The sequence below is a fragment of the Helicoverpa armigera genome, chromosome 10 (genome assembly GCF_030705265.1).
Source record: "Helicoverpa armigera isolate CAAS_96S chromosome 10, ASM3070526v1, whole genome shotgun sequence".
Classification (NCBI taxonomy): domain Eukaryota; kingdom Metazoa; phylum Arthropoda; class Insecta; order Lepidoptera; family Noctuidae; genus Helicoverpa; species Helicoverpa armigera.
In genome coordinates this window covers 5,826,729-5,854,141 of record NC_087129.1, presented here as the reverse complement: position 1 = coordinate 5,854,141, position 27,413 = coordinate 5,826,729, and the positions used below count along the sequence as shown (strand labels likewise).

Sequence of the window (27,413 nt, the reverse complement as noted above, 5' to 3'; positions counted from 1 at the left end):
CGTAGTTATGGTAGGCTCTAATGTGGCTAGCAAAATTAAACTTCTGTAGGCACTATCAATACGAAGATAACAAATAACATAAGGTAGACTAGCGTATTCTATGTAATTGTACTAACTTAGTAACTTCAATATCTTACTTTGAATAACTAGTCTTAGACTTACACAAATATAATTTTTAGTCTGTGTGATTATTATTTAAAACCGTAGGTATCTCATTACTGACGTCAACTCGTAAAAATTTAAAGATGAACAAGGATGGTATGGAAGTATTTACTAAAACTGTTTGATGAGTTATCTGTGTTGCACAAAGTTGAAAAAAAACTTAACCACTCAAGCGTTCGAGGTGATAACAATCACCAAAAAAATTCTTGCCTTAAGCGTTCATGGTGACTACAGTATCCGAACGACATCGTTCAGTTTAAACGTGTACAGCGCTATAGCCAGGTGGTATTAATATAGTTGATTGATACTAGATGGCGCGTTATTAAATTTGTCATCCGTGAGTTGTGATTTTTTCTGTGCAATGGCAACAATAAATTTATAAAAAAATATATTGAAGTGACAGTTCGTCGTTTTTGACAAGTGACTTTTTTGTGTGTGGAGCTCTTGACAAAAATGTGGTAAGTTTCTTGTTTTATACCTTATTTAGATTGTTATTTTATATCAAAATAAACGTGAAGAAGTTTCCTTTACGAAATATGTATTATTACGACAATTTCAAAACGTTTACATAGTATAATTTAGTTGGAAAAGTTATACGATCACTACACGATCATCGTTTGATACTTTTCTATTGTTTACAGTGTATTCTAATTAGTTATTTTTGTTAAATAAATGCAAAATATACGAGAATCGTTCACTATTAGCACGTTAATGGCCATTTACAAACGAAATACATTGAGATGGGGTCTATGATGACTAAAATGTTAAGACGTTATTCATGATTTTAGTGTTGGTGAGCCGAATCCCCTTGGACCGATCTACTTACAACGTAAATAATGGTTTGTTCACACGGAGCGTTTTATGATCAATTTGGGAATGTTTTGTGGTTTGTAAAAAATGTGGCTTTACTGAGCTTACGCCCTTGCGCATTATAATGTTTGTTTACTGTTTCTTTTTTTTTCAGTTTTACAGTGTATTTATTTTACTGTAATACCAATAACCGCTTTCTTTTTTTCTATTTAACATAATAATTTGTATAATAAAAAAGGATATGTAATAAAATTATATAAAAGTAAACGTTTAATTAAAAAAATTAATAAAAAAATTCATTAAAACAAACTCGTCGTGTGAAAACGCTATTAGCCGGGCGGCCATCTTGTCACATTTTTACGTCGCCCGAGGCCCAGTGACCGCTTGAGAAACACTTAACTTTGTTTATTTTTTCATGACAGAAAACTAAATATTTATATTAAGATATTGGTATCATTTTAAAGAGTATATCCTGTACTAATATAATAAAAAAACATTGTTACCAGTAACCATTATATTTTTCTTATAAAACTCTGAATAAAAAAAATATACGATTTTTTTTTTGATATCCTCAACTTTATACTTTATTATCATCCTATAATATTAATTAAAGTAATTTACTTTTAATCAAATAAAATTGTCCGTTCTTTTAGCTTTCCGTGAGTATTTTTTATTCGAATCTAGCTATTGTAGTTTTTCAGTAGTCATCGTTTTTGGTGAAAGAGTCGCGCTTGGTCGCAAAAAAGCAATTGACATTTCATGCGCGGACAGGTGAGCCGAGAATCACCGCGCGGCTTGGACGCTTGAGTGGTTAAAATGTTCACAATATAATGAAAAATACATATTTTTAATAAGTTACATGTTGATAAAAAATATATTGATAGATTTAAATCAATATATTTTTTATCAACATGTAACTTATCTAATTGTCTTATATATATCTATAATCTTATATATTGTAGTTATCTAATTGTCATCTGAATATTTTTCTCAAATGAATAGCAGACGAAGCAATGATGGTTGCAAGAGTTGCGACTGCGCGAACTCTAGAGGAATGCAGCGCGTAGTCCGTAGCACGTAGCTACGACAGTTGGCTTCCCGCGGCTACGGCGCGTACTACGAGCCAGTCGACCGCCCGCTGTCGTCAGCTTCAGCTGAGAATCGCGAACGCGTAATGTTCACACGCGCGTGATTGCATGATTATTGCTACTTAACAGTGACAGCTCAAGTGATTAATATTAACATTAAAACAGGTGAACTTTGTTATGTTAAATTACCTTTGTGTATGTTTCGCGTAGCTCGGAAGGCTGCACTTTCTTTAATAGAAATTTTAGTCCCCGTGGAATCGAACTTTTCGTATCTCTATGACTGTTATTTGTCAACTTTTTCTACGTAATGGATGCGATGTTTCTTTTCGATGGATTTGTTTGAGAAAGTACATGGGTAGTTGAAGTTCATTTTGTGAATGTGATTGAGAACGTATTAGTCATTTATTCGTAGAGAAGTAGATTTTTTTTAGTGCTTCCACATGTTGTGTTTAGTTTTCGATTTTTATGAGATGAATCTATATTAATTACCGGATAAATTAAAGCGTTTTGCAATTGGCAAGTAAACAATAAACTACACATGATATGCGAAGCTAGCAACATAAAATTTACCAAAGAAGAATTGCCAATTTTTCTTCTAAAAAGTGTCTCGAAATGAGAATTGTATTCATTCTAATAACAAACAATTAAGAAGTGATAAATAGGAGGCAAACGTCTCCTAAGATTACAGTCTCCATCAATTGATCGATCGAAAGATAATGTTGTGCCCACTGGGAATAGTCCTTTCTGGATTATTTTTTATTTTTACTCTCCCTACGTTAAGAAACATAATGAAGACGGAAATACGCATTTATTTTTGGCTGCTTCATTTTCTTTTTGATTGTTGTCGTAGATTGAAAATTTGTTTATACAGATAAGATAAATTGTAAAACGAGCATATTTTAATGAAAACTGGTGTGACCATAATTGTCGAGACATTTATTTTTATAATTAATCAATGTCCCCATAGTGGGAAACAACACTTCAAAAACTTATATTAGGCAAAAAGTTAAAATAAGGCCATATTCAATTTATTTAAGTATCTACCTAGTTAGAGTTCTAGAGTTTGAGTACAATCGTCGCATTTTGATACCTATGCAGCAAAATTTTAACTAACTAATTTTATTTTATTAAACCTAAGTACCATTATAATATATATTACTAATTGATTCTAGAAAATAGAACCCCTAAATAAATAAGCTCACTCACAGACCTTAACAGACGATATAAGCTAGACATCACCGGCAAGGCGATTTCACGTTGTTGTTTATTCTTATAAAGCAAGGTACCTGAACATAGCCTTTATAAACATGATTTCCTATTAGAAGATAGAAAGAATACTTATTTCCATCTATATTACAGCAAAACCAACTTCACACGATAATCATTCCAATTACCATATAAATGACTACGTAGTTGAATGTGATTGTACATGAAAACAAACGTTAAAGTCTTTCTTTGATCGGCAGCTCAACGGGGTATCGAATAAATTAACCTAAACAAATACTATCTTCACGATTCTGCTGCATATTTTAATCTATTGACCAATTAATGGATCCACAAAATAAAGCGGACCCGTATCATTCCATCGCCCCGGGTATCCCTTTAAGACAGTTTGAACTAACAAACAATAGTATTACTTAAATACCGATCTATACTGTTCTTGTTTCAACATTCCGCGGATACGATCCAATTTATCTGTGACTGCGAAGCAATTGTTTTATACCACTGTGAATGTTTGCGTACTGTATTACCGTAAAATTTTATTCTTAAACATTCATAAACACTTTTATTTCACCACAATCCTAAGGTAGACTGGTAGGGTACGCCTAAGGCGTGAAGTCCGCCGATGTACATTGTGCAAAAAGTATAATAAATAAATAAATCTGATTGAAAATATTCGCAAAATACATTAGATTTAAGCCTCAGAGCATCAATTCCAGTAACAGATATCTAATTTATTAATGATCCTATATGGCATTTTCAATCAACTGTAATCATCATAATTGCTACTTACCAACGATTAATAATTTTATTGGTTAATCTAGTCACATTGCATAGTTGATATATAATTGAAGCACCTATCTACACAGAACATTATTTTTTATGAAATATCCGAACAATAGAAATAATGTATCTATTTATCAGAAGAAAAGATCATGAGATCTGGCTGTGACAATTTGGTTCAGATTTTTTTGTACAAATCCCAGCTATTGGTACATGTGTTTTACATAATCCATTCAGTCGTTTTGTGGGACACAGTACTTAATAATAGCTTCTAATACGCAAAGATCTGTAATCTAATTAATCATGTTTTGAGAGGGAAAATATAGAACCAACGAAAACTATAAGTTCCTATTTCTCAATTATCTACTTAGATTTGTTCATATTACTGTTTCATTGTAAACGTTTGAGACAGGTTTAAGAGTGCAATTTATCTCTTTCGAAATAAACTCCTAGTTTCAACTATGATTTGATTTCAGTTCATTTTATACGAACTCATGAAACGGTAGCTCTTTTATCACAGGTTCCGTTAGTAGAGTGTAGATTTGTTAACGACTGTAATAATTTATCATCGACTGACGCTTGGTAAAACGACAAAACTGGCCATTGTCCTTTTGGCACCGGCATCAATTTATTATACCGGACAATCTCTACTTAAGTTCTCTCCGGGAGCCGGGATTGCGGAGACCTACAACCCTACCTTATTAATGTACCTCATTTAATTATGCTTGTTTAAGACTCTTAGGTTCATATTTCACAAAAGTTATTATGTATAATAATGTAAACTATTTAAAATAGGAAGGATTATTTCTCTCGTGGCTGCGAGAGTGGAAAGTTGGACGCAAGTTCATTTATCTTATTCGGTGGGGTGAATAACAATGTAAGTAATGCATCACGCATTGCAGGTATTCTTTTCTTTTATGTTATGCGGAATAAAGGAGAGACTTACGGAAAATACGTTAAATGCGTTATTTTGGCTCAGGCTCCAAAACCCGTTATTGTATAAGGATCTGGCCGACGAATGAATTACGATGACCGTTGTCGTCCTTACATTATTCCTGAATATTTTTGTGGATAGGAGGGTTTTAAAGGTTTAAAATGGTTATTATTTCAATTGATAACATACAATTTTTGTCATCGTATTTTCCTTACATTTTTGTGAACGGCCTCACGAATGTGACTTCCCCTCCCAAGTTGAGCAACCCGCGTAGGATGATGAACTGACAAAACAGTCTTTTAGTAGTATAGTTCCAAAAGAGATGAAAATAGAACAACAAATCAGCAGTTCAGGTTAAAGCTATCGTAGTAAAGTAACAGGACACTTCGCATCTTAACTGTTCGTCTCCGGATTACCGCTGGTCATTACGCCTCAAAGGAAGCTTAGTACACATATTTAATCATTGTTGGTAGCACAAACCGCGCTGGTGAACAAAAAAGTGTCGGTGGCCGCGGGTTGTGACAGTGACTTATGCGTCGTCCGCCCTTTCGCCGCCTTCTTGGACTTGTCGCTACTCATTGCCTTGAATTGTTAGCTAAATTTATTTTTGGCCATTTCATTCTTCACGTAGACGGGAATTTAATTCACTTTAGTTTTTGCTTCGCCTTAATTAGAACGTAGCCTGCGACGAATTTATGATTCACTGAAAAAGTGACGGAGGTACGGTATTGAAGGGAAGTAGGTTAAACAGGAGGCAATTACACTTCTTTATACAACGAACTGTACGCAAGCGTATTAAAGGCACTATTTTCATTGTGTTTCATTGTTGGGTAGGCTTGGTATGTAGGTACAACTTTTTGTGAAATTGTTCGCTAAGATCTAACGAATTTTTTTATGTTAAGTTAGACGGGTAGACCTTCAAGAAATATAAAGGCCGGAATTTATTTATTAACCTTATAAAAGGTTTTGGACCCAAGCCTTAGCTGTATAGTTTTCCAAGATAAACGACTCGCTCACTAGAATCTGAAATATTCCGTAAATTTAATTTCCTTCTTTTGAATTAAAATTTAGTTTTCAATTTCATTATTAAATTATTATCGCGTGATCGGATGGTAAACGGTTCAAAGAAAGGTACGAGACAGGGAAGGTCAGAGGCCAGATACATATTTATACGTACCTCTATATTTACCAGGAATAACTTTATTTTCTTTTATTGGATGTTGGAATCAAGTTGGAGGTTATAACTTGATGTTAATACTTACTTATTGTTTCATAAAACTTACAAAAATAAATATACGAAAGACAAGATTTTTTATTATTTATTTATTTATTTATTATATATCACAAATGTAGCCTTATCTTATGTGCTAAGCCCCACAAAACCGTTGTAATGGTTTGACTGTGGGATGTTATAGTAAGTAATAATGTGATGTCATGGTACGCCATCCAACACTGTCTGTCTCCGATAGCCTGTTTGTTTGTTGTTTAAGCTCGCCCGGCTAAAGTAATGGATCCTAATGGAATTTCACATGCGGTAACTTCAAAGCTGTATATTTATAATGTGTATAAGCTACCTTTTATTTTATTAAGTCGTGTAGGTCCCTTGAGGCTGTATACAAAATCAGGCCAGGCTTCAAGGTAGTTGGGGAGTGAGCGTAGCATATTATAGTTTTTGCGAATACTTATGTAAGTTATGTTGCATTACCCTACTGGGTTTATTGCACTGTATAGCTATCCTGGCTTTGTTTCGGATTAGTTTAACTGAGTAGTGATTGACGATTATACATAAAATCTATAAAGAAATAGAGGAGGAAAAATAACTTTTGATAAATCAAAACTTAAAGTAGGCTCTACTAAAATATACTTTTTTAAAGACATGAATATATACCTATTATTAGATAAAGTTTGTTAGACATACATATCTTTAATGAAATAAAATATAAATGAAGCAATAACAGTAAACTGGTAGGTGTATGATACATTGACCTCCAAGTTCTTTGTACTCTAGCAATTGTTCTGAAATATGCTTAATATTAATTTTCATGTTATAACAAAAGAGACTAGACAGCCATCTGATTTCTCAATGTTTCATTTAATTTCTTGAACGAACAAATTTAAAACGTCTAGCACAATATTCTTGTTGAAAATGTTAAAGTTGTACATTGTAGATACTGTTATCTATGAAATTTCTCGCGCCATTTTTATGTTGGCTTATTTTCACAGAAAAATACTGCTACGATCGCGTGAATATTTCATCGTGATCGTTACAGGATGTTATTAATAATAGGCACCTACTGTGGTTTGCAAGTGTGGTGTATAAGCAGTCCACGTGTTTGTGTTACTCACAGGGTAACCCTTACTAAAGCAGCGTTAAGTTAGATCCAAAGCAAATTACCTGTTGTAAAATATATTATCCGTGAGCAAAGAACCTCTAATAACAATTTCCACAATTTTACGCGTATTATACTCTGTTATTTAAGTGAATCCTTTAAACGAACGTCGTGTTATTTCACTAGTTTATTTATCCGTACCATCTATTAGGGTAAATTGTCATTAACGCAGGAATCTAATGTCTTGAGTAAACACCTCCCTAATGACGTCGGCCGTGTTCTCTGTGATTTAATTAAAATTCTCACGTTCATTAAATATGTCTTTGTACGTCAACGTTGGGGGCTTGGAAACTTTTTTGTCAGTGTGACCTTCTTTCCGCCTTTTTTATAAGCGTTGGGGATGCTTGTTTCTGACGCACTGCAAAGTGCGAACACTTAAAAAAGTGAAAAGAGCTTCTTTTAGTCGAGAATTTTTAATGCAAGTAAGAGTATAATACATACGTACAACAGCTGGATAAATAGCTAATGAAACCGCTGTCACCGGGCCACGTGGTACGTACGTAAATAGTGATAAGTTTGGCCCATTACCTATGAATGCCATGGCGACCTATTTACTTTAATTGACCTTTCGAACATGCGTGGGAAGTGAACTGGCAAACTACAGGCTTTCTTTCATTATTACAACAGTAAGGTAGACGTCAAGTGAGTGCGATACTAAATAACAAAAGCAGAGCTTAGTGAATGGGTTTGCATGGAGTGTAACTCACGTGCGAACGTGGCTGTTTCGTTTTAAAATTCAGAAATAGAGTGTAAGCGCTCCTGGTTAAAATTTATTAACGTCCAAATATAGAGAATACAGGATTAGATTTGCAGGTGGTGTAGTTGATATGTATTTTCAGCAAAGCATGTCTCGGCGAGTGACGTTGGCAACATTTTATCGTTTCACATATTCATAAAACGCCCGTAGCTATCATTTATCAGGTGTTGTATTCCGTCGGGGGCAAACATTTTACAAAACATTTATTTGGTGTGCTTGCAGAGATTTACATGTGGGCGACACACATTAATCGTGTAGTGAGCCCCCGGAGGAGCATTCACTATTAGTACTCCCGTTTTAATAGATGTGTAACACAAACGCGGCGTTAGAGTTTTTGCACCTCTCTCATTACGCAGGACACTAAAAAATTCGCTCTTCCATAATTGCGAAAATCCACAGGCTAACCTTTATAGCGCCGGTATAATTTAACCTAGATGTAGCTCTGAATAGAAACGGCATGGCTTCTTTTATTGCTGAGCGAGGATAGATAAATACTGTATTTTTATGTAGGTATACGTAGCAAGTTGGAGTGGGCCAGTTTCCATTATCTATTAATATCGTTAAGAGACGTCGCCTAAACTGTTGAAAGTTTAATATTTCGTGCACAGCTTTGTGAAGATAATCCACAAAATCCGCCGAAGCATACCTACCCTCGATACTACAGCGTCTTTCGAATATCCCTACAGAAAGCAGTACATTTTATATTTCAGTTATTGCCTTAGCTGTACCATATGAGACTGAACTTGCAGCGCTTTTTTAAATTTGAATTGAACCTAATTGAATTCAAGTGTATTGTATTGCATTCATATTTGTTGTGCAATAAAACTAGAGCAAAGTTAAATTAAAATACACATGCACCTTCTCGTAATATTATACCACTGATCACTCTAATTCCTCAAAGATTTAGGTAGGGATAAATCTTAGTAAACTAACGAATATTTTCACTGTAGGAAAAGCTGAAAACCCCCTCTAATTTAAGCTTTCCTAATTATGATGTACCTATTTAGTGCCTAAAATGATCACAAACATTATATCATCACATAAGGCTTTTCAATTACTACACTAATTAATCAAATTGATACAGCATTTTGTCGATAGCTACTCGCTTTGCATTCGGTATGCGGTTACGTTGGTAATGAGATTTGTAAGCCCTTCCCTCGCCGGACACGGCGGGGTGAGGGGGGAGTGAGCGGTCACTCGTGGATGATCTATGCGAATTTTTTATAGCCATTTTACTATGAGCTTCATATATTCCGTAGACAAAGGTTAAATTGTCGCACTCGTTTGTTTGTTTTTTTTTTTTATGCTGAAAGGAAATGCAGTAACATATTTTTTAAACCGTTTTATGTGAGGTTCTGTATTTGCTACATTAGTATGACGTGCCTAAATGTTACGCCTTTGATCTCGTGGAGGCTGAGTCTAGATGAATTAATTTGCTTACGTCTCCGGAGCACTAGCGACGATGTGTGGGTACTATGACCTATTTTCTTAATTATGTTTGAAAGAATAGGTATGCGCTCTAATACGAGTTTGAAGACTCTTGTGACATGAGTCTGCATCATAAAGAATTTAGTAAACGGTTCAAAACTTTTGTTGTTTGTTTTAAAATAATCTTTGCATACATTTTAGATAACATATATCGATTTACAAAACATTACCAAACACGTCAGATATTTACCTGATTCATTGAAATTGATGGCAACGCGCTTGAATGTGGTTGTGTGACATTATTTCGACACATCTACTGTATACGTAACTACATTCATATAATAATTTGATTGCAGCTGCTTTAATTAAATGCTCTATTTTGTTTATTTTGCCGCTGAACACAGGCCGAGTGTGGCGCTGAACACAAAATGTTTTCCCCAGGAAAGAGCATTGTAATTTTAATATCAGATATCTGACGAAAATAAATGCAGAAATTAAAGCAGCGATATTTTTTTATAAATCTGTAGTAATTTATACACACGTATTTTACAAGTTTCATCTGATAAGGGTTTTATTCCACCTCAGAGGATTCAGAGACTCGTCGTTTCTACATAGGTTCACAACTTTACGCATACGATTACTAACGAAAAAGCTTATTTACATTAGTAATAGCTTCGTACAGAACCGCAACTATTGTCTGTTTAGTATTTCGCTTGCGCGGTTTGTATTCAAATGTTAGTCACTTGGAGCCAAATCAAGAACTAAAGAGGATAGGAACGTTACCGGAATGGATATATTCGGTTGCCAATGCACGAACTACTGGTCAGTCTACGCAGAGTGAGCCGCAACAATAAAATCAACATCAGACGGTGTTTGCACACTCAATTTTAAGCACTGAATACACAATAATAATGGTCAACCATAACATTTCAGTAATTGAAACGTTCCATACACTTACGGACAAAGTTGTGCTATGCACACACTTGAGAGACTGGAGAGCGGCTGCTAATTAAAACAAGCGCTCTAACGCTTTCCTCTAATTCTGAAAGCGTAACTATACGTGTGCAATAAACTTATATGTTCAGAAGTAAAGACGCGCGTTTCAACCTAGTCCACAGTTCTAGTGTTCCTTAAATGAGTTTTATTTTTGCTTAACTTTGACGATTTGAAATACCAACGTATTCTAAGAATTTCTGCTTTTGAAAGAATGCTCGAAGTTCCCTACTCAGTATGCACGTGTGGCAGCACACCTTTTGTTTCCGTTCCTATTGTGTGGAAACAAAACGTATTTACTGTCCTAAATACGTATTTGTGCTTCTTACCTTGAGATTGGTCGGAGTCCCGGACTCCTAATGTATTAGCTATTTTAGTGTACACGATGTTAACAAAAGCTTGAGCTCCTATCTTACTTTTGCTATTGATGTAGAAGTCACGTTTAGAACTCTCAATAAACTTCAAAGACACATATTGGGTAACAAGGTACTTATTTTCTTAGTGTTTGAACGAAGCTGGTAATCCGGTAGGTATACGTTTGGAAAGTACTACTTGATGGTAGATGGTGCCTTTAGAGACCTGAAAAAAAGCTTTATTAAGTGTATTTTCACACGGTTGGTTATATTAGTTGGACAACATTTAAGGTAAAGTGAAATACATACTGCCACTTAGAACAGGGCACGATACCCTACACAACACGGTGCATGTTCCGACACGCACTGACTGATAATAAATGACTGGGAACGGAACTTTAATTAAGGTGTGGGTTAATATACGCTCTTGGCCGATTTTCTGAAACTACATAGGTGAGAACTGGTTGCTTATACGCAGCCTATTGTTTTCTTTTACAATATTTATGTTGATTTTTGTGAGCACATTTCTAAGGCTGTTAAAGACGTATGTTGTTTTTTTTCAATTCACATTGAAATATTTAAGAAAATACTATAAATATAAAAAGTAAAAATTGCAGCAAACTTTCATGATTTCATTGTCTTTTTTTTGTTTTGTGGTATCTACGTGTAATCCGTATTTATCTTTATTAGAATGGCACCTTCAAAATTGTTGATTGTTTTAATTAAGAAAAAGCTTTTTCTTAATTAAAACAATCAACATTTTAATATCGTTTTATGTATCACAGTTAACTTGCACTTTGTATTGTAGAAATGCAAGTGCACTAAAAGGTGTGCACATCTTAGAGACGTCATCTTATTACGTCTATTTTGTCGGCTGCTAGCGACCCGCGCCGGGTTTAATAGTGTTTTATGTTTGCTACTAAGCGTCTACTCTGTACTAACTAGATGAGGGTGGTGGGTACTGGGAAATGCAGAAGCATTCTACTTTCTACGTTGCTCACACCCTGAAGTTTCCAATGTTGGTAATGTTGGCATTGTACTGACCCAAGGGACCAGGTTTTCCTACCTTCACTGCGTTTAAAAGTGTAGTTGAAACGAGCGCAGAATGAGCTCACCGCGAATACCTAGGTACAGGTTAATATTTAAGTCTGTTTGTGTGGGTTTCCTTTATTTTAATTAAGTACGGACCTACGCCAACTACTTGCGTATCTATACTATCCTCCGCTAGGTAACTCTTCTCTTTACTAAATAGAGTAAAATATGTTGTTTCATTCCAATAGATACTAATATGTAAATACAAGGGTTATATTTATATATGTACAGGATTACGTGTCTTCAAAGATTTTTTATCCAATGAAGAAAATCAGTTAAAAGAAACATAACAGAATAATACATTTCTCGGCGTGCAACAAAGAACATGTGTGCGAGATATCAAGAACACACCAGATTAAGCTAGACTTCGGGGAATTGTAGCCGGTCTAGCACTAAATATTACAACAAGAACAGCCCTTGTGCTTCCGACGTGTTCCTATCTCTGTATACCTCACATTATTTTAATTTACAAGGAAAAAGAAATACAAAATTCTTAGCTAACCCAATTCGTCTTACTCTAATTTGCATTTTTATTTCAGATAGGTGCCTTCTAAACGACTGTTGTATTTGTAGGTGTAGGATTCCGTAATAAAAAGATACAAAGAATCTCGTGATGGTGAGATTTAAACGTTGTTTGTTTGCTCGCGTTCATGTTCGTTGTAAACATGAAGATTTCTTTTTATTCTGTCCATGGGACACAAGACGTTTACTTAACTAATAGTTATGGTAAGCATTACATAGTGTAAAGTGAAATAATGAGGAAGCAAAACTAATAAACAGGGTTTTAGAATCCAATTAGTATTCATTTACAAAAATACATACGGGGATGGCGTAGCTTTGCGATGTCACAAAATAGGTGTGCGTTGAAAAACGACTAACGTTAAAACCTGATACAGTTATAGAGTGTAAAGAGTCTAAGGTATAATTGTACTATCCCAATATTTTACAAACAAAATAATGTAAATAAACATTTAATTGGCCACTTTTTTGAGAACGCCCTTTAATTAAAATATAAATGCGCCGACAGAGGAAAGTAATGGCGGCTAATAAGCTTTCGGGTGACAATGGCAACTCTAAACGCGCGAACAATAAAGGGAAGGGAATAGGCAATAACGAATTTTATGATTCTACGTCATAGGTTAAATGCTTGGGGCAAAATGTACAGTACAAATTAAATACCTAACTAAAATTAACGAGCGTGAGAGAATCTCGCCATTCTTGTGGCTTAAAGCAAGTTTATTTTAAACATGTTTTTGTATTTTCGCTTGAGGGTTTTGCGAAAAAGAAAGCCTTTTTTGTTACCTACGTTTAGCCAACCGACATTCCGTTTTCCGCCTCGTATTTCTATTCGGAATGCTAGATAACTTGGTGCCTTGAAACAACTTGATGCGTCTCCAACGTCACGAGTCCCTACAAGGACGTGGCTTCTCTGCTATAAATCTGATTTGGGTTTCACTCCAGCTCGGTTTTAAAATCTGATAAATAAGTCGTCCCACTGTTAAAATGTTTCAAAACTATGTGTGAGGAGAGCCTTTACAATTGACAATAGCTACCAGTGTTTTGTTTTCGATAAAGTTCTACAACTACGGGAAACTGGAATGACGTAAGTTGGGCAAGTCCGCCTTTCAGCGAGTGAACGTGCAAAGCTTTTATTTTGTGCTCGGGTATTGTTACAAGAATGCTGAGCTGCGAGTCGCGAGCTACTGTGAATGTTAATCAAGTGATGAGGAGAGAGGACGACGTCCATCAGTTATTCGTGTCATAACTATGGCCCTGTCTAAACTCTTTTAGGATCATGACGCCTGGTCCGGCTAATGTTCCGTAGAAGGGGGACCGCGCTTACAACTTGCCAGTATTGTTGTTCGCGCCTTCCGCTGTCACGTTCCATTTCCAATTTAATTTTGGAGTATTTGTGATGAAATAGACTGGCTACAACTAACCCACTTAAGGACTTAAAACAACAGTTAGTAACAGGAAATCCTACTTTGTGGACTTTGACAACAAAGTTAGTGACCACAGTACAAACTAGTACCTAACTAGCAACAGTTTGCTATCCCTTTTTTGAGTGTGTCTACATATAGAAATGGCAGGACAAATAAAGAAACAAGAAAAGTCATGGACATTTATTTCCTTGAAAACGTTTGCGTTTTGTTACGTAGAATCTGTATTTTTTGTAATTACAGATTCTGAATTTCTGAAGTCCAATAAAATTAAGAATGTTTTAAAAGCTTTTCGGGGCTGAATGATAATGGGGAGGCGGACGGTTCGCGAGGCGCGAGCCCGAGGTGGGAAACACTACGCCCTGGGGAAGATTTGTGTTGTGTTCGCGACAATACGTCGTAAACCCGCGCCTCAACCGCGCCGCGCCGCGCCGCCGCACCTTCGCCGTACGCTGTGCCTCATACGTGAGTTCCACTCGCGCACACACACAAACAAGAATTACGACCACCGTATACACAGGGAGGCGTAAAGTGTCAAGTTTCGCGACATTTTATGAAAAATATTTTTACACAGCTACAACTTTTTTTAAGTGCCAATGGAGCCTTTACCTTTGTTACATTTTAAAACAGAGTTATTTAATGAAGTGGCGACGCTTTTTTAAAATTGTATTTTGCTTTAATTATACTGAGACTACATCAATAATTTGGTATGCTCATATCTGCCGTCAATTACGACAATTTCAGGGAATAAACTCGTGCTTTTATAAACAATTTTGTTATTTGTTGATCAAAATTGTTGAAACATATTTCAATTAAGTATTTTTATTGTGAACACTAACAGTTCGCTTTAAGTATATTATTATTTTTATATCGATCACGAGTTATACATTATTTTAACATTTTGTCAAAGTGGACTTGTTTTATATATTTTTGGAGTGACGGTTAGCCAACTTGTGTTCGGGCAGGCCGGGAATTATTAGCTGACACATGTAATCTTATACTCGTCTTGTATAAGATTATACGTGTCAACATGTACCAGCTCGTTTATCTTGGGATAATGGAAACATTCCGCGGCTCCCGACACCGGTTAACGAAAACAATTTTGCCCAATTTTACCTTTGTTACATTTATTTGAACGTCATATTATTTAACGTGGAAATTGTTTCAGCCATATGTATTAAAGATAATTGCTACTGTTTTGTTCCTGATAATTATAAATAAATTGTTTGTTCATCGTGAACTGTGTATTGGAGAAGGTTGATTGAAGTAGTGAGATGAAATCAAAATTCAGAGAGCGGAATGCAGAATTATATTCCAGTTCGCTACCAATCTAGAACGTGTTTTCAAGGAATGCTCCTGTTGCAGCACAGCATCCATATTAATATATGGCAAATGTCTAAAAGCAGCAGATATTATGTTTACAGTTAATGCATTCTGAAATCTACAACTAAATAAAAAATATATATCATCTATTATTACAATCTGCAAAACAGGATTTTTTTTTATCTTATTTAGAATCTAGAACAAAATCTAAATCTTAGCACTTATAGGTCATTGCCCCCGTCCGGCAAGACGATTACAAATTACGAAGCAATTTGAGACAATGTCGTTATACTAAACTCGTAAATTACAAAGTGGGCACCACAACCAAAGTTTGTCAAGTTTACAAATTATATTTGTGCGACTGTTCTTGCTTTGTATCTCTCTTGTGATCTTTACAATATATTAAAAGATTGTATAAAGTTTTTCTTCTAATAAGTAATACGCTTTAGTGTTTTCGCTGTTTTAAATAATTAAGTAACTTATACAAGAGATCTAAGATCTAAGGCACTAATGTAGAAAGTTTGAATACGCAAATTAGTATTAGAATTACAATTGCGCGAGTTCCATCATTTTTCATTGGCCTGGAATAATTAATTTTTAAATCACATTTCAAGATGTGTTCAATTTTTATTTTATGCAAACATGATTCAAATAATAAGTGAAAAAATACGATTGATGTGTGGTTTTATGGCTAAGCTTTGAAACTTATATTGTAGTTCTTCATTTATTTCTAAGTTGCCCATAATGATTATGATAAGGTAGATAGCCTAGCCTTGTTTCAAATATTGCAAAAACAATGTTACATGAAGTTGTAACAGCAAAAAACATTAATTATCCCTTATAAACAAAAACAAATACAAAAGAGGTAATTATATTATTATTATTTTTAGCTATACATTAGATTTATCTATACATATAAGTTTTTCTCCAAAAATCTACAGGTATCGCTAAAACGTTTGCTGTGTTAAAGTAGACGTAGTCCCAAGCGGCTTATAGAACCTTCGAATTTTAATATCATAAAAATGGTTCAGGAAAATAGGACAGTTACACGTTTCTACTAGAAGCTAGTGATGTTTTACTTTCTCAACCCAAACTACAACACCAAGTTGACACATACGTACATGAACCCTAACTTCAATATTCAACATTTCAAGCACTTGGTCTAACTTTATTCGAAAACAAGTTAAAACATGAGAAAAGCTTAACTTGTTTTTCCAACAACATTAGAAAAGTATTTTTGCATAATTTAAGCTGGTATTAATCTGTCAAAAACAATAAAGGTATTGTTTACTAGACAATTTTGTTTCGTAATTGATTACTCCGAAGAACTATTTTAGATCTCAATTATTTATAAGCAAAGTTAACTAAGACAGCGATGAATCATGCTTTTGTTTTAATTAATTCTCTCATTTTAATGTTTACTTGGCGGATTCTGATGATCCACTCGTATTTAATTAATTTTTTATATCAGATTTTAGAAAAATATTTTCATTTATGACTCGTGTGTAAACAGCGTTTTGAAATATCATTTCCGAATAGGTTATTTTTGTTTAAAGACATCATTACGCGAATGTTCCCTTTGCTTCATTTACAAAGCTGTGACTGTTTCAAAAAGCCTTTATTATGTTTGCGTATTAAACGTTCTATCCGTTTACATATTTTCTTTTACAACATTATACTTTGAAGTCCTCTTTACGAATATTTTCTGTTGTCATAAACATTGCTATTTATTCAATTAGTTTGGTAGGTTCAAAGGGAGTGTTTGTAGAGTCTTCGATGAATATTGCTGTGGTTATGAAGTCTTGTTTTTATTTGGTGGGAGTCAAAGCGCTGGGTTTATTTATTGGTGAAAATGTTGAGGAATAGAGCCTATGACGTCCACATATCATGGCGGGCGCTCTTGGTGCGACGACACGACCCGCCACTGCTATGATTGATCGTTCGCTGCCGGGAACCAATTAAACTTGTCCACTACACTGGCAGACATAAAATTTAGTAAGATATATTGAACATCAAACATTCGACCCACAAAATTTGAAGGTAAATTGTATTCGGAATCGGTTGGTCTTGTGTTTGACAGGTTATAGTTAGTATCTACAAGTACCTATGTTAACCTTCGTTACTTTAGGAATGAAAGGTTAATTGCTATGTCAATATTTCTATAAATATTTAAATATTTCTGTTAAAGCCGTGTAAGTTGAATAAATAAATAAATAAATCAGTTCTAACCTTACTATCACTGTCCTTTTAATGGAGACTCATACAAATAGTTGTATAAAGTGGAAGCACTATGCCATAAACAAATACTGATTTGATAAGAAAATGCTTATGTTTTAAAGGATAAAAAATACATAAGAAGTAGGTTGTGGTTGTGAACGAGTCAAAAAGTATGAGTGTAGGTACGTCTTAGTTCGTCGGAGGAAGAATTTTTTATTTGTGAAAGACGAATATTTAATGAGCCTCTGAATCCTTTGCAAATAATAACCCTGTTAGAAGTACGGAACAGATAAGTAGGTTTATCGCATTTTGATTGCTTTTCGACTTATTTTAAGTACTTGGAAAAGGTACGTCATCATGTTATAAATACTATAATTTTAACTGTTAAATTGGAATTCAGTTCGTAGAATAGGTACTAGATAAGAGATTATCTGTTCCAAATGCTTCGTACTTTTGCTAAGATACATTATTTTACCTACAAATATTGAATTATATCAGTGAAATTAATGATTTGTTTCCTAAAGGAGCCTATTTGATTACCGTAAATAATCATCGACATCGTTTCGGAGAGTTGAATATCTACGAGAAATATAAATTGAAAAAATGTAAAGAACAAATTGTATTATATATTTTTTTATCAAAATGGTACCTATATAACTGTATACCATAAAATGTAGTGGTACATAATTCAGTTAGGAAAACAAGATTTTGGGAACCTCAACAGGCCGATAAAATAAAGAGAAAAGAAATCATTGTTTTAGTCCTCAGGTGGCGGTCAAATAAAAACATGGCCGGGGAGGGATAACGCCCTTCCTGATTTATGTTAATGTTAAACTAGCAATGTCGCTTTAGCTAGAAAAAACGTAGATAAATATATTTCTTGATAGTTTTAGGCAACCCTAAATAATGTGTTTTAACTATACCTACATTTTCGTGGTTTTCTGTTGGTAAGTGAATACTCTTCACTCTCGTATAGATAGCTCTTAATGTAGGTCTGTGAAGGTGCCTCCATAACTTTATATTTTGTCTCTTAAATTGCTTTCTGCTGCATGATCAGTGGCGAAGCTCTATCCTCAAGTGTATTCTTCAAAAAGTATAATTTGTTTTGCGAGCAATTTAAGCGTGGTTTAGTTTAAAAGCGTATGCGTCTTCCTTGGGCGGGGTAATGGCGCTCCGGGGGACTATTCTTTGCAGGAAATCTCCACGCCAAGCACAAAACATATTCGTACAATTTTAAGTTTTTGGCATGCAACTTGTACATTATTCAAAGCGTTTTGTATTACAAGGAACCTCTTCAGACGAGTGTCATCACGTGTAAGCCTTTATCGTAGGTCTTTCAATGCTCCGCCGCTTTATTTTCGACTACACTCCGGAAAGTAGCGCTTTGTATTTTACTCTTGGCAAACGCTTGGTCTTATTTCATTGAAAAATATTTTGTTACGAGTTTTATTCAGTATTAAGGGCTGTGGACGTTTTGATTCTGCCAGTTTAGGTGCACTTCGGGTACTACTTGTGCTTTGTTCTGCAGATTCATATAGAATACAATAGCTTTTGTTTAAAATATTTGTAGATTTTATAGTGTTTGTAACAAAATCTCAAAAAGGTGTAGCGTGTTGTCAGCTTTAAAAATTGTAGTGAAAACAATTTACTATACAGTTTGTGAATTTATCGTGTGAGGTTTGAAATACTGAAAAAAAATATCCACGTCGTTTTGCATTCCATTTCTTGTAAACCTGACGCGAAAATAAATTATATTCTCCACGGAAGAATTTCATAAAATTAAGCTTACAAATCCTTTGACTAATTCGTATAAATACTTGTTGAATTTTATCTGAAGTCTGTACCTATTAAATATACATAATCTATCTTACAGTTCTCTATGGAAGAATTTTATAAAATTGAGCTAACAAGTCCTTTGACCAATTGTTATAAATACTTCTTGACTTTAATTTGAAATCTTTATTACGATACAAAATCTGTATCGTATAATCTACATGTATCGTACATTATTGATTTATGTAGCGGATATGTGGTTTAATGTAATTATAGCGAAGGCCACATACTTGTCGTGGAATCTGTCACACGAGCATATCACGCAGACAGTTTTAAGTCAAAACTTTAGATAGAGACTAACAGCGATGCGACAGCGGCCCTCATCTCGACATTTTCAATTTCCGTTTAACTATAATTGAATTTTGAATACGCGCATTTTTCTTTCGCTAGGTAAAAGACCGGGAGATAGATATTATACTCATTTTATCATTTTGAATGTGCCAGGTTTTTGCCGGTAGCAATCCTTGTGATAATAAACCGTTTTTGTTGCAACAGCCTTTTAAAACATACAGTGTATTTCTTCTACTCTCGCTCCTTATACTTTGTATTCAAATTATATTTTACCATGAAAATATACCAAAGAAATGAACTAAAAATTAAAAACACAGTCATTAGAGGCTTATTATTCCTGCAACTTGTAAAAGTTAACTGGGGGAAACTGTTTACAAACTGCGCAAAAGAAAGAGTAAACAAGTTGCTTCTAATTGTGTACTAAAGCAATATTTAATCTAACTTGTTATTACTAAAGCTGTGGTTTATAATACAAACAACTTGCTTCAAGTTTATGTCGTTAAAAGAGCTGTTTGCCATTTACGTGAAAACATGTGTGGTATCGTAATTTATGATATGGTCCCGTCCTTTGACTGGGTTCACCCCATTTTTTGTCACATACTCGCAGGGATAGTACGAGATTATCTTTATCCAACATCAACTCGATGATTTGCTGTAGTACCTCCCACATATTTTAAAATTATTATGTGTTCATATCCCGAGAATCTGAGGGTAAACTAGCCACATCCAGAACTATGATAGTTTGTATAACAATGTCAGTGGTGAAAATGTTAAAACAAACCCCACTCTATAATTGAAATTCCCTGGGCAGCGGGCCCGCGTAAGATGGTCCAACTGGATTAATTCACGGACGAGTAATGCGATTAGTGCGCACACGGAAGTAAATGAAGTAACTGTTTAATTATTTGTTGACAGGCATTTGTAGTGTGATGGCGGGTCTCCGGTGAGGGCGCGCGGCGGGCGGGGCGTCCCGCCTGCGTCCGCCCATGGCCCCGGCTCTCAGACTCAGGTAAATAATCACATTTTGTATTTAAAACGGTTTCCTACAAACTAAGCACGATAAGCAAACATAAATGTACAAAGGTCCTGTATAAATAAAATTCATACATTCATCATTTTGTTTAATGGAAGGCTGAAGTAGAATCCTTTTACGTGCGATATTTATCTCACTGGTCTATTTATAATATTAATACATAACTTAGAATATTCAGTAATCTGAAACTTTTAAGTAAGAAAACAAACGTTGCACTTCAGAAATGCTGTGTATCTGAAAATATAATTTAGAAAAGAAAAATCTACTGAGAAAAAGCGTCTGCTGCTGTTTCCCCCTTCAATGACTCCTTAGTAACTAATTTACGGACAATTTCTGGCGTAAAATAGAACTCCAATTACAGATTGTGTTACTCTATCGTAATGGAAGTCAATGTTTTTATACAAGTCCAACTGCGGAGTAGTTGTCACATCAAAGCAGTTGACTACCAGCCTTTGAGCTCGCTCCAATTCCACGTTGTTTTCATTCGATTAAAATTTATGAATTAAGGCAGCTATTGTTACAATAGCACCTGCCAATGTTTGATATTTATTTATACTGTTATTTCGAAATGACTACCTGTTTGCATGGCGCACAATTTTTCAGTATTTCATATTTGAACAAATACGCACAAGCTTTTTACGGACAGTTTGATTTGATAGAAACTTTGCAAATATGATTTATATTTTCAACCAGAGGAATGTTGCGACAAAACTGGTTTTATTCTATTATTTATATGTGTCTTTATATGTAGGCTAGTAAAATGTTACGCGTAATAATCTGAAAATTCAATATACAAATTCCTTGAACCGGTAAATGTTCACCCGTGCAACATAAGCTTTCCCATCGCCTGCCTCACCGAACGGATCCAAATAGGAATTACCATAATTATCCATCTCGCTTCAACACTACATTGGAGATTGAATTTTGGTACACCGCAGCAGCTTCACTACTTACCTAGTATATTCATTTATTTCATCCAGCAATTACACAGACAATTTAGTCTAAAATCTTTGAGTTAATACGAACAGTACACTAGATGTTAAACTTCAGACCAAACTGTTGCGTTGAGATTCATATTATCGAAAGCTAAATATATTGAACTAGCAGCAAGCTTGTAAAGTTGGTGTTTCGTAGTTTGTTAGCACAACAAAGTGCTAATTCTTGGAACTCTCGAAGATATGGCGTACTTTAATAGATTTCGGATAATTTGGTGGCGTAGCAACAAATATAGACGCAAATGGGCTATGCTGTGTTAACTTTGAAACTAAATTAATTTAATGTTACGAGAACAATATCGCCTAAGAAACTCTTTTCATCCGACTCAAACAAGGGTTACGTTTTTGTTACAATTGGTGGATGAATTTTTTAAAAGTAAATTAATACTAAAGTTTTTTTGTGACCTTTTTATTCAGTCTACTTTTTATACGATAATAGTTAAGTTCTTTTTGCTACAACTAATATTTAAACGTTAGTGGTAGAAATGAAACTAAAACAGTATTTGACTTTAAAAATGTGTTAATTGAATCAAACATACACTTACCCCTCATAATTAAATTAATATCTTAGTTGGTAACCTGATACGTGGGTGTCATAGTTATTTTCCTTATCCAATTAAGTATCGGATTTACTGCCTTCGACTATTCCTTTGTTAATTAGTTTGTTCTTGAACTTAAATTAAATTGGAATATGGGAAGGCATTGTGGGGATACATGAGTAAAACAGTTATATTGTTTTCTATACATAAAATAAGCCATTTATGTGACAGATTATTAGTTTGTTGCACTCTAATAATAAAAAAGTTCGGTAACGGTTTTTTTTTACAAATATAGAGATCTCTTACGCTTGTCAAGAAAACTATCCATAAATGACAGCGGTGATGTTAGATCATTGTTGCTTATCTTGTCTAAACATAGGTCTAATACAAACAGTTTACAACACGTTGAGTCAGATTATTGCTGACCTAGTGTTTGTCATAGACGTAAAGGTAAAGGCTAAAGTATAATATCTTAGAGAACACTGTAACACTGTGTTGACATACAAAATATCTTTGATCTTGTTTCATGACGATAGACAACCCTGTCGTAACTTATACACGTAACCTATGACTCCGCACGACCTGCGACGTGGCTTTATACCCACAAACACTTTCCCATCTGTCGTTACCAATCGTCCCTTCAATTACAATCTGCCGGATTCGCAGGCGCATATGGCCGTATATCCAATTTGGATTGAGGGATCATCCTGCGATGCAGTTGATGAGAAAATAAAGGATATGTTTTAGTTTCAAATCAAGCAGTTGAAGGTTTGACAGCTTGTTACTGTGTTCTATGACAGTTGCATGTGCCTTTGTTAAAAAAGAAGGTAGAACTAGTGCTACAATTATAGATTAAATTTCAAATTCACCACTGAAAACCTGGCTAAGGGTGGAATAATTTCGCTTCTATAAATTCGCAGTAGCAATTAAGTGTAGCAAGTTGCGCCATGAAACTAATACATAAGTACAACGAGTTTAAAATAATCATTGCAATGTGACTCCCAAACTCAAGGAACAGAGGACTATATTTGGAAGGTTCACATAAGAGCACCCTACTGAATAACTACGGAGTCATTTTCGACAGCAGAATGTTTTCCTAAATGAGCTGGATATTAGGATAATATGTCTGACATTTACGCGGAGTCAAATAACACCCCATGTGAACGTTAGTGAAATGACGGTATATTCACTGCAGTTTTGGGCTGCTTTGCGGCGTCCGCGTACAATCGTGACAGCTGAAAGGTGCTTAAATTGTCGGGAATGTGAATACCTATCAGTAATCGGTCTATTCAGTGTAAAGCGTTGAGGTTGGTCGATCAAAGCGGGCCTCACTGCAACTGCAGGCGCGTATTTAAATGTTAATGCGCCTTTAACCTCAATTATTTAGTCTTTGTAATGAAGAACAATCGATCAAGTTGCATTACTGTTGGATGACGGAGCTTTTACCGTTGCCTGTTTATAAATTAAAGTTGTATTTGTCGCTACTTTTACATAGGTCTCGTCCATTAAAATCAATCGTATGCCAGTTATTTCCTGAGCAAACTTTATTTCATTGACTCACTGTTCCTGTATTCTTAATCCTACTGTGTGATTAAAATGAGTGATTCGACTTTGCTTTTATACTTTCACGTAGCAATCGAGCTGAAAAAAGTTGACGTCAAATAGATTGGAGCTTTTCTGATGCACAACTTTGTGTTCCTCTAAATTCCATGATCTATTTTTTTAAGTGGTTAATTTATGTTATGTATGTTCAGATGGGTGTTGCGGTGGTTGGTGACGGCTACGGCGTGGGGCGCGCTGTGCGGCGGCGGCCGTGCGCACACGCCATCGCTCACGCCTGCGCTCACGCCGCCCTGCCCGACACACTGCATCTGTCTGTCACAGTCGCAGGTAACTTGACATACTAAACATTAAACGTACCACAAAAACTTTTAAACGTCTGTTGAACACTTGTCTGAGTAGGTATGGCTGCAAAACGGACCTTATATTTCATTCTCATACATAACCTGACATTTTTTAGACGAGTGTTCAACAGACGTTTAAAAGTTTTTGTGGCAATACGGTAAATGATTGTTAGAAGTCATATGACATATAAATAAAGCCTAATCCGCGGTATTACTGCAACAAAAACATATATTTTGGCTGCATTCGAATGTAACTGAAATTGTCATTCAGCAAGAATTGCATGAAATGAACCTAAAGTAATGTCAATGTACGTGATTTTTGATGCGAAATTATTTATGGCAGAACTGAAAGTCAGAGTGCGACGAATTGTAATAATGTATCATTCGTATTATTAAATGTTCAGTTTTATGATGAATTTAATATCTTTTAGGCGAAAAACTGAACTTTTTTTTTCACAAAATAGATTTTGACATTTTGCCTGCCACTGCCTTTGCTTGCTTGCCGTCTCGACTCATACATACCATCTGCCACAACGCTCTGATGATAATCTGGACAAAAAACATACATTTGCATTTTTCGGTGAGCTGCTCTTTTAGTTGGGGAGACTTTACAGAGGAAATAAAAACATAAATTGTTCTACCCGAATAATAACGTCCTAGTTTAACAATCGTTACAAAAAGCCATTATTAAAAAAATAAAAAAGGTTACTTTTTGCATCGAAATTGCTTCCGTAGATCATTTTATTACCTGCGAACAAAGATAAATCGTCATCTCACTATACAAAGCTATAACAATTTCCAATCACATTATAAACTAATTTCTCAGCTGCGCAGTACACCGAATTTAATACTATTATACGGTATGGTATAGCTGAAGGCAAAGGAATCTTAAATTATTGGATTAAATTGAAATTAGAGACTGTAATCTTCACGATTGAAGTCAGCCCTTGTAGCGGCTTCTCAGACGGTAGATTGTTAGGTTTCTTTCCCGGACAAGTCCATTTCCATTGATTACAATGTCAGTTTTTGTGCTATTCCGTGAACCTAAATAAAAGGTTTACATGAAAGTCGTAATGAAGGATTCTCGTACTGTAGGATAATGTGTACATTTTATCCTCTGCAAAGTATAAGTGGATTAATAAATTCATCAGGCCACGCACGAGATGTGTGTCGTACTTATATCAATCGATTGGATGGACAAACAGGCTACTAATACTCGTAAATTGAATCGGTACGCACCTACTAAATTGAATTGAAGCTTCGATATCGACGCTTTATATGATTGTACCTACGGGGATGAATCAAATTGATATTTGTTTTGGTCGATTATGTGCGAAGCTTAAGTTTGGAACAATTCAATCAAAATATGGGCTTCGCTCCATAACGATATTTCGGGAAGGATTAACCTTATTGACCGAGCAAACAGTGGAAGTAATGCTTAGATCGTGACATGGCGAAACTGGTAATTCAATCATTTTTGTACAATTGTTATTTGTCACGGAGTTGGCGTTGGAAAATATTAAAGAGGATAAAGCTTTGATTACAATGTGAAATATTTATTTAAGTGATATTGTTTTGTGACAGGTGGTGTGCAACAGCGCGACGCTGCGCGGCGTGCCGTCGGCGCTGAGCGCGACCGTGACGCAGCTGTCGCTGTCGCGCGCCGACCTGCGCGTGCTGCGCTCCGACGCCTTCGCGCATCTCCGCCAGCTGCGCCGCCTCGCGCTCGACGCGTGCAACCTCACGCGCATCCGCCCCTTCGCCTTCCGGGGGCTGCCGCGGCTCCGCGAGCTCTACATCCAGCACACACCACTCGCGACTGTTGACGCGTTCGCATTTGCCGCTCTTCAAAATATTACATCGATTGTACTGACACACAACAGAATCGCTCAAATTGAGGGATATGCTTTTGCAGGAACTAATTTCATAAAGCTCATTTCCTTACGTAATAACCCCATCAAACGAATATTAGCGCATGCCTTTTCGGGGCTGAATGACGTAGCACAGATTGAACTCCCATCAGGAATAAGATCTATTGAGCCTCAAGCTTTTGCTGGGCTGGAAGGAGTCGGTGTACTGGAACTTGCATACATGGATCTGCCGGCGGTGTTGCCCGACACTTTTCGTGGACTGGTGCGGGTTGGCCGGCTGGCACTTCGAGAATCTGATCTAGGAATAATGCGAGTTGGAGCATTTGACGGTCTGCAGCGTGTCGATACATTAGAAATATGCAACAATAAAATCGATGGAATAGAGGAACTCTCTTTGATACAAAACAACAGCGTTACCACATTTAAATTAACCGGTAACCACATGCTAGAGACGCCGGAGGCGGTAATTTTAGAAGTTGAGAATATAGTGATACGTGGAAATCATGTGCCATGTGAGTGCGGACGGGACCCTCTCACCAACCCTTTGGCCCTGACGCAAGATTTCCCGGACGAAAATTTTTGTATATCGCCATTAAAAGTTCGTGGGCGCAGCCTGGGCAGCGTGGGCGCGGGCAGCGCGGGGTGCCGCGGCGAGGCGGGCGGCAGCGCGCGCGCGCGGGCCGCCGGCGCCGGCGCTCGGCCGCGCGACGTGCTCTCCTCGCCGCGCCTCGCGCTCGCCGCCGCCACGCTCGTCTTTCTCGCGAGTAGTTAGCCGCCCTCGGTGTTCAATTAAGTGAGATGTTTCCAGTTGTAAATATTGTAATATATGCGAGTGAACATAATAATGCGAAATTTTACATTGAAAGGGTCCGTTCATTGTGTATACGTTGGACCATGAATAAAATTTGCCTTTGGAAAAGCCGGCTTTTATTTATAATCCTTCAAAGTTAAAGCTACATCATATACCTACATGTGTACAAAGGGATCTCAAGAATGATTGATCTGTAATTCAGAAAAGGTATTTGAAGATTAATGGTGAAGTAAAAATAGCGTTTATCTGTATTTCTAGTCAATTAGCAGACGACATCAGATAGCGGCTGAGTAATGTTCGGGCGGGAGCGCGGCGCCGACCGCTGTCCTACTAGACACACAAATATCATTTGTTCTTAACTACTGAAATGTGAACTATTTACGCTCTAGCTGTGTTTAACGAACTACATTTTAGTTTTAATTGCTGAAAATTATTTAAACGTCGAATGGTTGTCAATTAACTTAATTACAATTCAAAATTTAATTTTAATCAATTTAAAATATCCAATGTATCTATCTATTTTGTTTGAAACACATGCTGTGTAGGAGAATCAATTTCAACGATAACAACGAATATGTAACATGAAAATGTACATGGCCTTTCCAAGCGATTACGGCCGTGTTTTAATCCAATACATACACAGTG

General features: G+C 35.8%; 1 protein-coding gene across 2 annotated transcripts; it reads left to right on the top strand.

Annotated features, from left to right (window-relative positions):
- The first annotated feature begins 326 nt into the window (after window positions 1-326).
- Window positions 327-26,876, top strand: LOC110378246 (chondroadherin). Of its 2 annotated transcripts, none has more exons than XM_064036542.1 (4): window positions 327-620; window positions 20,531-20,624; window positions 23,937-24,072; window positions 25,671-26,876. In XM_064036542.1, exons 2-4 carry the CDS (start codon window positions 20,602-20,604, stop codon window positions 26,727-26,729), a joined length of 1,218 nt encoding a protein of 405 aa, XP_063892612.1. In that variant the 5' UTR covers window positions 327-620; window positions 20,531-20,601; the 3' UTR covers window positions 26,730-26,876. The 2 variants fall into 2 exon arrangements, with proteins under 2 accessions (XP_063892612.1, XP_021193105.3); XM_021337430.3 differs by lacking the exon at window positions 327-620 and adding an exon at window positions 2,058-2,225.
- Window positions 26,877-27,413: the final 537 nt, after the last annotated feature.

Bases quoted from the DNA above. Each gene is read 5' to 3' on its own strand.
- LOC110378246 (XM_064036542.1), top strand. From the start codon at position 20,602: ATGGCCCCGGCTCTCAGACTCAG. The intron at 20,625-23,936 runs GTAAATAATCAC...ATGTATGTTCAG, and splicing joins GCCCCGGCTCTCAGACTCAG to ATGGGTGTTGCGGTGGTTGG. The intron at 24,073-25,670 runs GTAACTTGACAT...GTTTTGTGACAG, and splicing joins TCTGTCTGTCACAGTCGCAG to GTGGTGTGCAACAGCGCGAC.